Source organism: Typha angustifolia, chromosome 9 (genome assembly GCF_048772165.1).
Source record: "Typha angustifolia cultivar Huaian chromosome 9, ASM4877216v1, whole genome shotgun sequence".
Classification (NCBI taxonomy): Eukaryota; Viridiplantae; Streptophyta; class Magnoliopsida; order Poales; family Typhaceae; genus Typha; species Typha angustifolia.
The window spans coordinates 4,497,149-4,511,897 of NC_133247.1; the positions used below are offsets into that span (position 1 = coordinate 4,497,149).

The 14,749-nt window shown below is 38.9% G+C and overlaps 3 protein-coding genes across 3 annotated transcripts; all 3 read right to left on the bottom strand.

Moving 5' to 3' along the window:
- Window positions 1-835: 835 nt before the first annotated feature.
- On the bottom strand, window positions 836-3,094 carry LOC140766838 (subtilisin-like protease). The gene has a single exon (XM_073106499.1). It carries the CDS (start codon window positions 3,092-3,094, stop codon window positions 836-838), a length of 2,259 nt encoding a protein of 752 aa, XP_072962600.1.
- A 3,061-nt stretch (window positions 3,095-6,155) lies between these two features.
- Window positions 6,156-7,606, bottom strand: LOC140767566 (uncharacterized). Its single transcript, XM_073107529.1, has 5 exons — window positions 7,541-7,606; window positions 7,327-7,423; window positions 7,039-7,252; window positions 6,539-6,661; window positions 6,156-6,451 (listed from the first exon to the last, which is right to left on the bottom strand). Exons 1-5 carry the CDS (start codon window positions 7,588-7,590, stop codon window positions 6,330-6,332), a joined length of 606 nt encoding a protein of 201 aa, XP_072963630.1. The 5' UTR covers window positions 7,591-7,606; the 3' UTR covers window positions 6,156-6,329.
- Window positions 7,607-9,295: 1,689 nt separating this feature from the next.
- Window positions 9,296-14,442, bottom strand: LOC140766839 (putative disease resistance protein RGA3). The gene is made up of 2 exons (XM_073106500.1): window positions 14,158-14,442; window positions 9,296-13,501 (listed from the first exon to the last, which is right to left on the bottom strand). Exons 1-2 carry the CDS (start codon window positions 14,440-14,442, stop codon window positions 9,296-9,298), a joined length of 4,491 nt encoding a protein of 1,496 aa, XP_072962601.1.
- Window positions 14,443-14,749: the final 307 nt, after the last annotated feature.

Genomic DNA, 14,749 nt, shown 5'->3' on the forward strand with positions numbered 1-14,749 from the left:
TTAGGGGTGTAAACTAGCTTAGCTTGATCCAACCTGGCTCTAATTAAACTTGGATTGAAATTAATTTTGAGCTGTCTTTGTGATCAAACTTGAATTGAAATAATTTCAATCCAAGCCAATTACGAACTTGAGCCAATTTTGAAGCTTAAACGAGCTGCTTAATTAGCAATTTTAAACCATTTTCGATCCTGAGCAACTTCGAATTAATTTAGACTAGAATCAAGCTTAAAATAAAACCTAATTAAATTATAAAGATATAAATATTACCAACATATAAATTACAAGCAATAAAGATATATGGGTTAGAAAACTACAAGCAACCAAAATATAAATTATAAATAACAAAAATAATTGTGTCAAAAAATTACAAGCAATCAAAATATAAATTACAAACAATAAAGATACTTGTGTTAGAAAATAATGACCGATATTATGAATTATTGAGCCGACTCGATCGAGCCGACTCAGGATCAAGCTTGGCTCGAATTTCATTTCGAGCCTAGCTTTATTGATCAAGCTCATCTTAGCCTATTTTTGAGCCGAGCTTGATCGAACATTATTGAGCCGAGCTTAAGCTCGCTAGATTATTTTGACAGCCCTATATTGAATGAATAGCCGGTACTCTTAACAAATAACAAGACATTAATTTTTCTCTTATTGCATTAATTTATAAAATAATATACAATGTCACTCGTAGATCTTATTAACTTTACCACGAGAGGAAACCTAAACATAGGCTTCTTTCTCAATCCAAATGTACAAACATCGAACACCAGAACATATGAACAAAGATATGAAACAAACTCAATCAAAGATACATATCTACATACATATTTCAGATGAAGGTCACTGAAATGGGACTCCTCACAACATGCTTGTTAGAAATCCATCTCAGTTGCCCTTCTGCCACCACGCCAACCTTGTCGTCGGAATCATGCGTAGTGAAGTACACGTCATACACCAACGTCTGGTTCACTGCCGAGAACTCGAGCTTATCCGGGTATACATTGATCTCGACGCCGGCCGGCGCATCGACGTGTACCGAGTATGCCGCCTTCGCCTCACTGACGTTCTTCACCGTCCTCCTCACTGTCTTCTGCGTCTCCGCCCCGACCATCACCATGAAAGCCGGATAATTCAGCTCCTCGGTGGCGATCGGTGCGAGGGTTGAACACTCGACCTCCCTCCGGGCGACCGCCGTCACCTGTCGGTCGGTGTAGCCTAACCCGCATAAATACGCGACGTAGTCGTCTGCAGCGATGTCGTAGATTAGGCCGGGATCGTTAGCCTTCGTCGGGTTCACGTGCCCTGCGCCGGTCGAGAAGTAGCCGGCAGCGTCAGACGCCTGGTCGGCAATGAGGTTGCCGTTGCGGTTGCGCGTGTCGGCGGAGGTCATGACCGCGGATTTTATAGCGGCGGGGGACCAGTCCGGGTGCGAGGCCTTTAAGAGTGCGGCGACTCCGGCGAGGTGGGCGGCTGACATGGATGTGCCGGAGAGCATGTTGAATGAAGAGAGCGAGCTGTTGTCGGAAGGCCAAGCGGCGACGATGTCGACGCCGGGGCCGATGACGTCGGGCTTTAAGACGCCGTTGTTTACGGTGCTCGGACCTCTTCCAGAGAAGGCGGCCACGGTGGGGGACGGAGGAGTACCATACAAGGTACCTTTGAATTGGATCCCCGCAGTGGGAGTGGAGGAGGACTTCACATAGGCCTTGAGTATATTGGCATCGGAATAGGTTATATGAGCTGCTGGAATAATATGAGCTCTTGTTTCCGGCGTGGACATCTCCCTCGGCCGGTTCATTAGGATCATCGCGATGCCGCCGGCCTTCTTGACGACGGTCCCCTTCTCGATGCTCGTGTTTACGCCGCCGGTCTCGCAAAGTACTATCTTTCCCCGGACGTTGATCCCGTCGAGCGAGCCGTCGGCGCACGTCTTCGCTCGTGAGTTCCCCGTCGTGCCGGGGTAGACCAATGGCAACTGGATAGCCGGGAAATTGTCCGGCTGGTACGCCGACTCTCCATCGATCGTCCGTCCATTTCTGAGGCTGATGGTCGACCGGACCGTCCTGTCCATGGTGCTCGCGCCGACGGTCAGCAGCCACGGCGCGCCGTTCTCGACCGAGCCCTCATGCGGCCCATCGTTGCCTGCCGACGTGCTGACGAAGATTCCGTGGGAGACTGCGGCCAGCGTGCCGATCGCCATCTCGTCGTCGTAGAAGGGGTCGGCGCGCGCGCCGATGGCGGTCACAAGCACGTCCACGCCGTCGGCGATGGCTTGATCGATGCCGGCTAATACATCACTACTGAGGCACGTGTCATAACAAACTTTATAAATAGCTAGATGAGCTCTAGGCGCCAAGCCGGCGGCGGTGCCCTTAGCGTGGCCAAGGACGGCAGCGCCGTCAACGAAGCTACCCGCGGCGGTGCTGGCGATGTGCGTCCCGTGACCATCGTGGTCTACGGGTGAATCACCGCAGCCACTATTAAATCCTCTAGCCCCGATCAACTTATTGTTACAAATATTCACATCGAAGTCACAAATCCCCTTCCATTTTAGTGGTGGAATAGGCATACTTGCGTCCATGAAGGAAGGGTGGGCAGGCGCAACGCCGGTGTCGAGAACTCCGATAATAACCCCTTCGCCGAAGCCGGAGTCCTTCCAGAAGCAGTGGTCGGAGTGCAGCCCGAGGAAGTCTGACGAATGCGTCGTGTGGAGCTTCAACGCCCGGTCGCGGTGAGCGCGAACGAATCCCTCCATCGACTCCATCTCCTTCACCTCGTCTTCTGAGAGCCTGGCGGCAAAGCCGCTTATGGCGTTGGTGTAGGAGTACACCAAGCGACGGTCTTCGTCTTCGGTGGCTGCCGCGGCCGCGGGTGACGGGAGGAAGGATTTATAGTAGTTTTCATGGTCTTGAAAGTTGAGAAATTTGGTGGTGTTTGGCTTCTTAACGTGAACGATGTAGATATCGCGATCGCCTGCGCCGCCACACTGGGTGACGACGGGAAAGAGTTGACTACGTGCGAGAAAAAGGTGAGAGTGGGAGAGAAACAAGAGTGAGCAGAGGAAGAGGGAACAGTGGTTATTCTCCATCTACGAAGCTTAGAAAGAGAGAGAGGGATTAGGGTTAGGGTTTTGGGTGAGGAAGCGTTGATGCTTTGACGTACCTATAAATACGTGCATGGAATAGAAAGGGACAAATGGACCGCAGAGCTGGAAGGATCATGCACAACTCGTTGTCAACAAAACAACAACGCTTTGAAAACGGACGTGTATTTATCAAATTACTGTTGGATCATCTACGAGGATGCTCTGCAGCCCCCTATTGCAGGATTTTCCAACAGTCTGACTCAAATCAAATGCACCTCGACTAACTGCAGGAAACTACACTCATGGTTATAGAGGATCTACTTTCTCGGGAGCGACGCGCAAAAACTAATATATTAAACATCATTAGCCTTGTGGTTCATCTATATTAAACATATATATTACAAATATAATTATATACTAATATATTAGTATGATGTATGACATATATATATATATATATATATATATATATAAGTGTGTATGTTTTTATATTAGTAAGAATTACATAAATGGAGCCCATCACTCAATAATTAGAAGGCATCTAACTGTGCACTATGCTAGCTACGGAGGGTTGTCGAATCCGAGGCAAATGACCTCATCTCTCATGCCAATCCGTTTAAATATATATATATATATATAGAGAGAGAGAGAGAGAGAGAGGAAATAAATGCCATCTAGCTTTGGAAACCAATTGATCCAGTAAAGTCGAGCCACCTAAATTGCATTAAAAAAGGTTTTATACTTGCATTTGGGACATGTACATAGAATTTCTTGATCGGATCATACTGGCATATGCATGCATTGCCCTACGAACGTAGTTCGTCGATCTGAATTTATTAATTATTGACGCATATGCCAGAGATTCCAAAGTAATTTTGGATCCCTTTCTATGCTGCTATGTACCAGTGTGTTGCTTTGTGGTTACAGAGCATCATATGGAGCTTTTTTATAATGAACTGCTTCTTCTTCTTTCTTTTTTAATATTTAAGAAAAAAATATAAAGATAGAGAGAAAGGAAATAGAAATTAGAAAGGGCAGGAAGAGGGGAGAAAAGTGTATACTACAAACAACCTGAGAGAAATAACGACTTCAAAAAATAGTGGAGCGCTTAGAAGGGCAATAGGTCTCTTGCTTCCCTAAATGTGAGAGTAAGAGGGTAATCCTCGACCGAATCTAGTTTGATCAAGCTTAAATTAAAAATAATCTTAAATCTAAATTTATGATTAAGCTTAAATTGAAATTCAGTTTAAACTAATTTTAAATTAATCCTAAGACTTACGTCTAAATGAATCGGTTAATAAGCAGTTTCAAACTTTAATCAATTCAACTCAAATTTTGAACGTAATCAAACTTTAATTAGATTAAACTTGATTTTGACTTAAATAAAACTTAAAATAAAATCTAACTTAAATATGTAAATTAATAAAAATATCTATGTATTTAAAAAATATATAATATGATCAAAATTTAAAATTAAACTTTGCAAAATTAGAATATTTTAACAACTCACTTAAATAAATTATAGAAGTTATGTCCAACTTTATCAAGTCAACTTAATTGGGCAACTCAAGATTAATTTTAGTTCCAAATTATTTTCAAGCTTATTTTAAAGATTAATTCAACTCATTTTTAAGTCAGGATTAATCAAAACTAAGTTTAATGGAATCAAGCCCGAGCCAGCTTAATTATTTTTGACAGCCCTGTGAGAGATGTCTAAGAGAAAACCAAAAGAAATTAGAGCCGAGAATTAAAAATTCTATTATTCTACCAAGAAAAACCATTATTTTACTTTTCTCAAATAAAAAGTAAAAAAATTAATTTTTGTTAAAAGTGATTTATTATTAAAGTGAACCAGTTCTTCACTTTTCAATGCTATTATTAGATTGTAACCATGCACAAAAAACCACTGACTAGAGAATGGTTCGTCCAAAAGACTATTTTGCAAAATAAGTTATAAAGATAAATATTTTGCTAAAAAGGCATATAGTTTCCATCTCCACCAGGTGTCCACCAGGTGGATACCTCCCCTTGCAAGGTTCTTTAAAGCTCACTTTGGCCACTTCCACTCACCTCTCTTTGCTTAGACAGCCCCCCTGAAAGATAAATTGAGGGCAATTCGACAAATGGGTATCTCTGCATCTTGAAATTGAATTGAATTCTCAACTGCTCATCAAAATCATCAAAGGTGAACTCCTAGCTCCTTGGATTGTTATCCTCCATTATTGATGACTATGACTTTCTTCTATCTTATATACTCCATCGTATTGTAAAACATATATCCCGAGAAGCAAATAAAGCTGCAGACTGGCTCACTAACTCAAGAAGACATACAAAATATGAATGTAACTAGCAGGAGTCTTACCTAGACCCTCTAGTACAACTTTTATACTCCGATATTATGTGGTGACCTTCACTCACTCGCCTCTTTTTGATTAAAAAAAAGAGGTTAGCAAGTTACCTAGATCCCAAATTACCTCCCAATTTCCTATGATGGTGCAAAATTATTTGAAGGAACATGACAAAGATTAGTGACACTAATATGAGAAGACAGCAGTTGCCTAAAATTACAAATCATCCTCATAAGATATGAGTAAAATTAAACTACCCTTTTAATTTTACTATATTTTCCATCCAAACTTAACAAAGATATATCAAAAATAAATTCTTACAGAGCTATATTTGTCACCATAACTGACATTAAAATGTCAGTATTATTCTTCTCTTTCCATTAAGTTTACTTATTATGCCTCATTCTTCAAATTTAACTACATCTCCCAATCACAATTTACCTTCCTTCAAATATATGATCATGGAATAAAATATGTCAATTGTCTTAAAAATATGAATGGAAAATTATAATTATTCAAACAGATGATTAATAACACAGAAGTATTGCAATAATTTGGTAGTTCTATTGACAGCAAGTCAAATCTTTTACATCAATCCAGACTATTAGAGAACAAAGTGATGCAAATAAAAGTTATAGGTAGCTTAATTTCAGATATAATCAGGACTGATTTGTAATTTACCCCCAAAAAAGAAACAACCAGCACTGAAAGTAAAACCAATAATATATAATTTCTTTCAGCATCAAAATTTCAGCATAATTATAATTCACAAAACAAATGATGCAACAAAGAGAAAGTACTAATTAGTTATTATAGTTAACATATTGCTACTAATGTTACTTCTAATCATATAGAATCATCAAAACAACTCATAAACATATTATGGCCCATTAATGCCATTCCAAACCTCCTAAGGTTGTAGATCCCATTCCTTCCCATACTTCATTGCTACCAACTTCTTCACTATCAACTCCTTCTCTATCACACTCCCACCATCCGCATCCATTTGCATCTGAAACCAAGTTTTAATTTCATATTATAACTCAGGACATTTCATAAGATACATTTGCATGTTAATCCAAGTAGGCAGATTAATTACAATGGTTATATAGGGGCTTATCTCTCCTGTTCATAATTCTCATTTCTCTCCTTTTTGGCCTTGGCTTTGGATCATCTCCGAGAACTACTAAATATTTAGGAGCTGTTTGCCTTTCATGATCACCTGACAGGAAAATTAACATGCCAATCAAGCATTTACCAATGACAGATTAATAGGAAAATCACATTTCACACCCTACAACTTAGCAATTCTACAGTTTATGCCTTTTCAGTATTTACGTTTCCAGATCCATGTTGTGGACCCTTTTTTTTCACAATATTTTGGGGTAATTTATAAAATCTAATGGGAAATTCTTCCATTGATAGAAATTAGGATGTTTTCTAAGAACCAAGTCTAAAACATAGAGCTCAAAAATATAAATATGTGGATTGTAAATTCATAAAAATGTAGGGTGTGAAGGGTAACTTTCCTAGGATAAATTCCACAATTGGTACGAATAAAATAGTTCATGGACGTCAAATCTAATATCCAACACAAACCTGAAGAAAGCCCAAATGGGTTCTTTCTTTTCCTTGAATCTTCACAACTTTCGCTGATTTCTGATTCAATCCCCACGTCGTTGGTTTCTTTCACTGAGGTATTGAATCGCTTAAAAATAGCTTCATTTAGAATTAAATTACTAGCCACTTTATCCTTCTCGCTCCTCCAATCTTTGCTACCAGAACCTATCGATGAGAAAGAGCCCTTCTTTTCCTGCAAAGGAGAGGAATTGCCGAGTTCGATGTTAATTAAAGATTGCAAGGGAGATCTCGGAAGGATATCGTTACCTTAATTGATTTGTTAGAAGCTTTTGGTAACTTCCGATCAAAGAACTCGGATAAAGAGACGGATCGTTTCGAAGGTATCAGTTGCTTATCTTGAAATCTGGAAGTATAAGAACAAATAGGAGAACGAATTTAAGCAGATAAAAGATGAGAAAAGAAAAGAAAAAAATAAAAAGAGGTAAAGAAATATACGAAGCATGAAGCGGGATGGAATCACCTCAGTGTAGTTTGGCCGAATGGCCTGATATCCGAGTGGTTGGGTTTCATTTCCTCGTCTAATTTGCTGAGAGATTTGAAAGGGTTTATATTTGTGCCACTTTTGAGTTTTGGCGCCAACTTTAAATTTTATGTAGTTCTGCTTTTGCCGCCGGAATTATATATATATATTGATAAACGGCCAAAGTTTGAGAAGTACTTGATATTACCCCCTCGTTTTTAAAAAATACATTGATTAACGTTAACGGTTAAAAACAGCCCCTATTGAGGGTTGAAAACGGATCGGATACTTATCGAATAGTATTTAATCCATATCTAGATCCATATTATTCGGATTCAGATATGGATATTGGACGGATAGCAAAATTTAAAACCATATCCTAAATAGGAATAATTTTTGGATAGAGCATCGGATCTTAAACGGATATTGATTGAATTAAAAAAAAATTATAATATTTTATTAGATATAATTAACATAAAAATATTGAGAGTTTTACAACAAATAATTTTTTGTATGTCAAATATGTAAAATTAGATAAATTAATCTCTATAAATAATATATAACATATTATTAGTAACAATGTTAATATTTACTATTTAAATAAGCAAACTAAAAACTATAAATTATTCAAAAAAAATATGAGGGTAAACGGATATTCGATATCTGTATCCGAATCTGAAAAATATATCAAATCAGTATCCGAATTATTTTAAAAAACTCTATCCGTATCCAAATCCGTATCCGAATAGGATAGAAATTTTCTATCCGAATCCAATCTGAATCGAGTCAGATAGCGGATCAGATTAGAGTTAATCCGACCCGTTTTCACCCTTAGATCAAAGGCAAGTGATTTTAAAAGAGAGGCATGGTAGGCACCATTTTAGGTGTAACTAAAACACCGCTCTAAGTTTACAAGTCAATTGGATGTTTTATTGGCCTCACGAAAAATATAAGAAATTTTAAAGTATATATGAATATCAACGATTGTATATTCCACCCAAATGAAGAAGAATAGAAACAACGAAAGTGGGTTTGCTGGAGAAAGTAGGAGAATAGATATAGGAACAAGAAGCCAATAAGGGAATCATAAGACAAGTTTAAGAATACTAATTTTTAGATTCATAGCTAACAGAGTATCTCTATATTATATTATATTATATTATATTATAAGAGTTATTGGGTTAAACTTAACTTGGGATGTGTTTTAGTGAATAAAATTCAAGATGTAGAGTTCGAATTGGATAGGTAAAACTGTAAGCTGTAAACTATAATAATCGCATAATGTTATGGTGTTTAATATAAATTTTCCTAAATAAAATGATCAAAGTATACAAGTAAATATACCTTTTCAATTTGAAACTTAAGAAACATGTAGTACAAAATTGTCATTAAAAAGGAAAAATAAAGTGAATAAAGAGGTATTGTTCTTAAGAATATAATTAAGTGCATGTGTGATATGTATTCGCAAAGCAATTAACTATCTAAGATATAGATACTAATGAAATAGCGCTCGGACGGTTAGAAAGCTCATGGTGTATGGATGTTTTCATATTTGAATACCAGCGGTATCAATTTAACTGAGACACCGTTAAATTCACACCTATCGCTCACAAAAATAAAAGAAATCTAATATACTTGATGCACTAAGGTATCTCCATATGCATACGAGCATTTATACATAGGAGAAATTTATACAAGAATATCTCTATAACTTCATAACAAACATAGCACAATCAATCAATGCATTCTGTATAGTTATGCATAGATAAATTTGACATTGCCTTTGCCCATCAGCAGTAGAAGCAACCACAATATTAAGAACAACTGAGTTACACATAAGAGGACGATGAGAAGATGTTTCTTGAGTTTCTCCTTCAGTTTTGGCCTAGCGATATACATATTTATCCTGTCTATTTTGGACATGATAGTGGAAATATTTTCTACAATGTTAGGTGTTTGGGGGTGGCGGTGAGCCAAGTTGGAGAGTGAACCATTGCTAGTTTCAGTAGCAAAAGAACGATTTTGTATCATGTTAAGTGTTTGAAAGTGGTTGCCTGTTGAGCTCCAAGATGCAATGCAAATAGTGTCAGTATCAGCTGCAGCAGCAGCAGTAGAACCAGTAGCATTTGCATCAATCTCAACATCAGCAGGAACCTTTTCTGTGATGCTTGGTTTCTGCCTGGAGCAAGAAGAAGAGTCGGACGACGAAGCATCACTAGTGTCAGTATTAGCTGTGACAACAACAGGAACATTTCCTACTATGCTAAGAGATTCGTAGTAAATTAAGCTTCTTTCTGGATCAGCTGCAACAACACCAGAATCCTTTTCTGCATCAGTATCAGATAAATTAGGATTTACATGGTCTATTGAGTTAGAAGAAGAAGAAGAACCACTGATATTTGAGTTAATTGCAGTAGCATTAGAAGCCTTTTCTGTAGTGATTTCTGTTTGATCTTGGTGATAAGTTGAAATGGAGACTGAAGCACAGATGCTGTCGGTATCAACTGTAACAGCATCAGAGATATTCTCAATTGTGGTAGGAGCCTCATGATGGATTAATCTAGGGATGGAAAAAGCATTAATATCTGCATCAGTTGCAATGAAGGAAATATTTTCTTGCATGACAAATGTAGGAATTTCATCCTGGATTAGTCTAGAAGGAGAAAAAGCAGGAGTGCCTCTATTAGCTCCAATATCAGTAGCAGCTTCAACTGCATTCTTGTCTACTTGATTCGTGCGACAAGTTGAATTGGAGAGCTGAGTATCAGTATTGTCAGCATCAGTTTCTACAACAGGAACATTCTCAGGTGTGCAAGAATCACCAGTATCTTTACTAACTGTAATTGCATCAGAAACATTTTTTGCATTGTTAGATGAGTTGGAAGAAGAAGTACCATTATTGTCTATAGCAACTGCGACAGAAAGAGACACATTCTCTACTATTCTAATAGTCTCATGATTGTTGGAAATGGAGGAATCACTGGCATCTATATCAGCAGCAGTAACACTAGAAATTTTCTCTGCACTTTTATTTTCTTGATGGTGATGAGAGGGAGCAGAGGTATCAGCTGTAGTAGCAACTGAAACATCCTCTGTTATGTTGATATCTACAGTATTGATTGAGCCACGAGGCGAAGAATTGCCAGCCTCTTCCTCAATCACAACTGAACAAGAATTCTCCTCTTCTACTGCTGAAGAGATGTTAGTATCAAATCTGAAGGGACTCTTTTTGTATGAAAAGTAGGCACAACTATTTGAATAACCATAAACATGAGCAATATCATTGATGAGGGACCAATCTGAGCCATCAACGAGGCACCTCTTAAGTAGCTTCAATGAGCTCACCAAATCCAGAAACTGAAGTCTCAAAGCATGTAATCCTATCCATTTTGGTATTGCCTGTAAATTATGATCACAAATTTGGATATGGCGTAGTGAATCAACACTCTCCACAGACTCCAAAGCTGGGCAGTAGCTTATGCTAAGATCCTCAAGAGAAGGAAGATTTGAGATCTTCTCCAACTTTGGTGTGTTCCATACACCCAGTTCTTTGAGTACAAAGAGGTTTTCAACGGCTTCAAGATTCTCAGCATCCAAAATCCACAATTGTGTAAGCATTGTAGCATAACCAAGACCCTCAGGGAGCGATTTCAACTTGGGACAACTCTCAAGCTGAATTGCTTGGAGAGAAGGCAGTGCCCCTGCATGGAACCCTGTCCATATTTCCAAGCTATGCATATTTTGGATATGCAACCTCTCCAACTTGGGGAATGCTATCTGCTGATTGTCTCCTATTTGCTCTGGCCCGATGGCATTCAATGCAAACAAGTCTTTTATAGTGAGGAATCTAAGCTGTGGCAATTGGCCCAGGGGAGGTAGGCGTCTACAAAGCCTACATCCGATGAGATCAAGTTGAAGGATATTTGGAAGAGAAGCAACTGATATCCAAGAAGGGTACTCACTACCAATATAGTTAACAATTTTGAGAGATTCTAAGCATGGCGGGGGACAAAATTCTTCAAGTATCTCTTCAATTCTCTGGACAGTAGCCAGGCTCTCCGATGACTGATCTGCATTGCTGTAACTTAACTCGAGCTCCTTGAGGTGAGGCTTTACGTTAAGTGCTGCTTCCTTTGCCTTGAGCTGGTCCAAAGCCATCTCTAGCTTTAGTATGTGGAGAATTCTTAGCTCAGGTAGATGCTTGAGTTCCTCTAATGGCCAGCCATTGTGTTCTTGTTCACACGTTGCGCTATCATTCACAGCAAAGCCCTGCAGTGAGGTGAGTTGCTCTAACTTGCCAATTCCAAAGGGCACATGAACAATTGCAGTCCCTTTTAGATCAAGACTTTTTAAGCTTTTCAGCTGTTTGAGTCCTTTTGGAAGAGCATGGAGCCATCTGCAGTCTTGGAGGACTAAGAACTGAAGGTTACAAAGATCCTGGATGGACTCTGGAAGTTCTCTTATCCTTGTAAGAGAAAGGTTCAAGTATCTCAAGTGTACTAGATTTCGCAACGTCTCTGGAATATTATCAATTGCTGTTTCACTGAGGTCTAGAACTCGTAGGTGTCTGAGCCTTACAAAGATATCATTTAAGCCATCACCTCTCATTGGATTCTTAAAGAGAAGCAACGTCCTCAAGCTCTTTTGCTTTCTGATTTCATCTGGGATAGTCAACACTCTCTTGCTTGCAACTGATACACGACGTGGGACAAATGCGAGGTCACTCAGGTTGTCGACATTGCCAGTGTAATTTTCATCCTGTGATAGAAATTGCGCCAAAGAACGTAAGGTATTGTGCAACTTGCATCTTGTCATATTGTATCTGGACTCTGGTTGGAGAAGACCCCTTGCTACTAGTTCCCTGTAGTACTCTTCTGCTACTTCTTCGAGCGTAGAATTATCTTTGATCGCAATAAAGCCCTCTGAGATCCATTGCTGAATGATTGAGTGCTGCTCAATGGCAAAGTCTGCAGGAAACAATGAGCAGTAAAGAAAACATTGCTTCATGTTTGGCGGCAAGTCGTCGTAACTCAGATAGAGAGCTCCGTTTACGTCCTTACCAGGCAGGCCCCTCAAGGACCATGCTTCGCTTTCGCAGACACTCTCCCATTCATCCCTGCTTGGCTCCTTTACTCTCAAAACTCCTGCTATAGTCTTGATAGACATAGGAAGGCCATTGCATTTCTCGACGATCTTTATTCCAATATCCCTCAAAACGTCAACCTTATCTTCATCCAATGGAACACTTTGACATAGTAACAACCAGCTGTCTTCAATTGTTAATGGCTTTATATGATGGAGTTGAACAATGCCCATTTGGCTAGCAACATTCTCATCTCTGGTAGTAACTAAAACTCTACTACCGCAAGCGCCGTCTTGTAACGGTGTCTGCAGTAATTCCTTCCAGATGCGAGCATCCCAGACATCATCAAGAACCAACAAGAATCTCTTTTTTGCCACCACTGCAGCCAAGTTGGCCTCAAGTTGAGCTTTTGTTTGTGACACCCCAGAATTTTCATCAGCAAAGTCCATGATATCCAACAGCAAACCAGAATCAGTGAAGTCCTTGGAGACAAAGGCCCACAGTCTGATATCAAAAGTGCCCCTTGTTCTCTCATCATCATATATCCTCTTGGCAAGAGTAGTCTTGCCAATTCCACCCATCCCAACGATTGCGAAGAGAAGGTGGTGCTCTCCTTCTTCTTCTATTAGACTTTTGACCAAGCTACTAGTGTCATTCTCAATGTCTGTTCCCACAATATCAGATTCAAAAACTTGATATTCTTTGAGACTTGGCCTGACTTTCCGGTCATTTGTGGCAGCAACTGGTGTAAGTTGAAGTCTAGATTTCCCCTTTAAGATCACATCCATTTTCCTATTTAGGCTCTTTATACTGCTAGCAATCTCAGAATGAAGGTCCTCTCTGCGAAAGCAAATAGCTAAAGGTAAATGAGGACGAGCCTGCACAGAAAACAGTTATCCCAAAATTACACCAATATTTCAAGAATATCTAGGAAATAATATGAACTGTAATGTATGAAGTTTGTAAATGTTCTGCTTTCTTATACAGTTTTGATGGGGTGGAAGAAGTATAAGATTTGTAGCACACAATGCTGTGAGGCATTGGTAGGAATAAATAGCTTAAAGTATGCATCTTAGTATTGGTAGTAATAAATAAAAGTTTAAGATATCAAAGCAAATAAAGGAAACATATATGAGGTGAGCACAAACTAGGAAGCAAAATTGCAAATTAACGGCATAAGCTTTCTGCAGTTTTTGGAAACAGGGTGAACTTGCAGAGTTGAAGAAAAGAATTAAACCAAGTGATGAAAGAATTCACACAACCTAATTTACAATGTTAAAGAGTATTAGGACCAAAAGTTAATAGAAGTTTGCAGAGACCTCAAAGTTAAACTTTTAATGATAATGATTTCAGTCTTCTCTTGAGATTAAGATTAAAGTACTTTTGTCAACATTTCAAGTCTTAATTTGAAGACTCTAAACTGATATGGAATAAAGAAAACAAGCTGGAATATGACTGAACAATTTAACCAGAGAACAAACTATTCCTAGAGTAAATACATCATAATTTCATAACATTTATACTAAGTACTAACCTGTTGTTCCCTGCTTCTCTGCCTCTGTGCTTGAATTTTGCAACGATTAATGATGTTGTCAGCCTCATACACGACTTCTCTCAAATCCTTCAGCCATTTCTCAACAGCTCTATCTTGAACCTTCTTCTTCTCAGCATCCTCAAGAACATCCACTGTCCTCTCTAGCTTCATCAGAAGCTTCTTGGTCTCACTTGTAATTCTCAACAATTTGGCTACGCTGTCCTCGAGTAAGATTCTTAACAGAACAATGATGTTTGGAAGAAAAGCACTTAAAACCATTGCCATTGCTTATGCTTCTATTGCTTCAGAACATAGCAATAGGTGGAATTCCTAGGAGTATATATATAACATGTGTGTGTGTGTGTGATAAGGTCAAATCTAATAGAGTCCCTGTATATATTCCTTTTGTCCTTGCAGATAATACAAAATGTCCAATTTTCAACAGTAAAAAATGAAATAGAAAGAGACAGATTAAGTATTGGTACTGGATTACCAAAAGACAAAGTTAGTTAATAAGGAGATATGCATTTTAATTGATTAGAAAAATAAGGAAAATCTGGAATTGTCGCAATCCGAGGAAGGTCTTTAACTC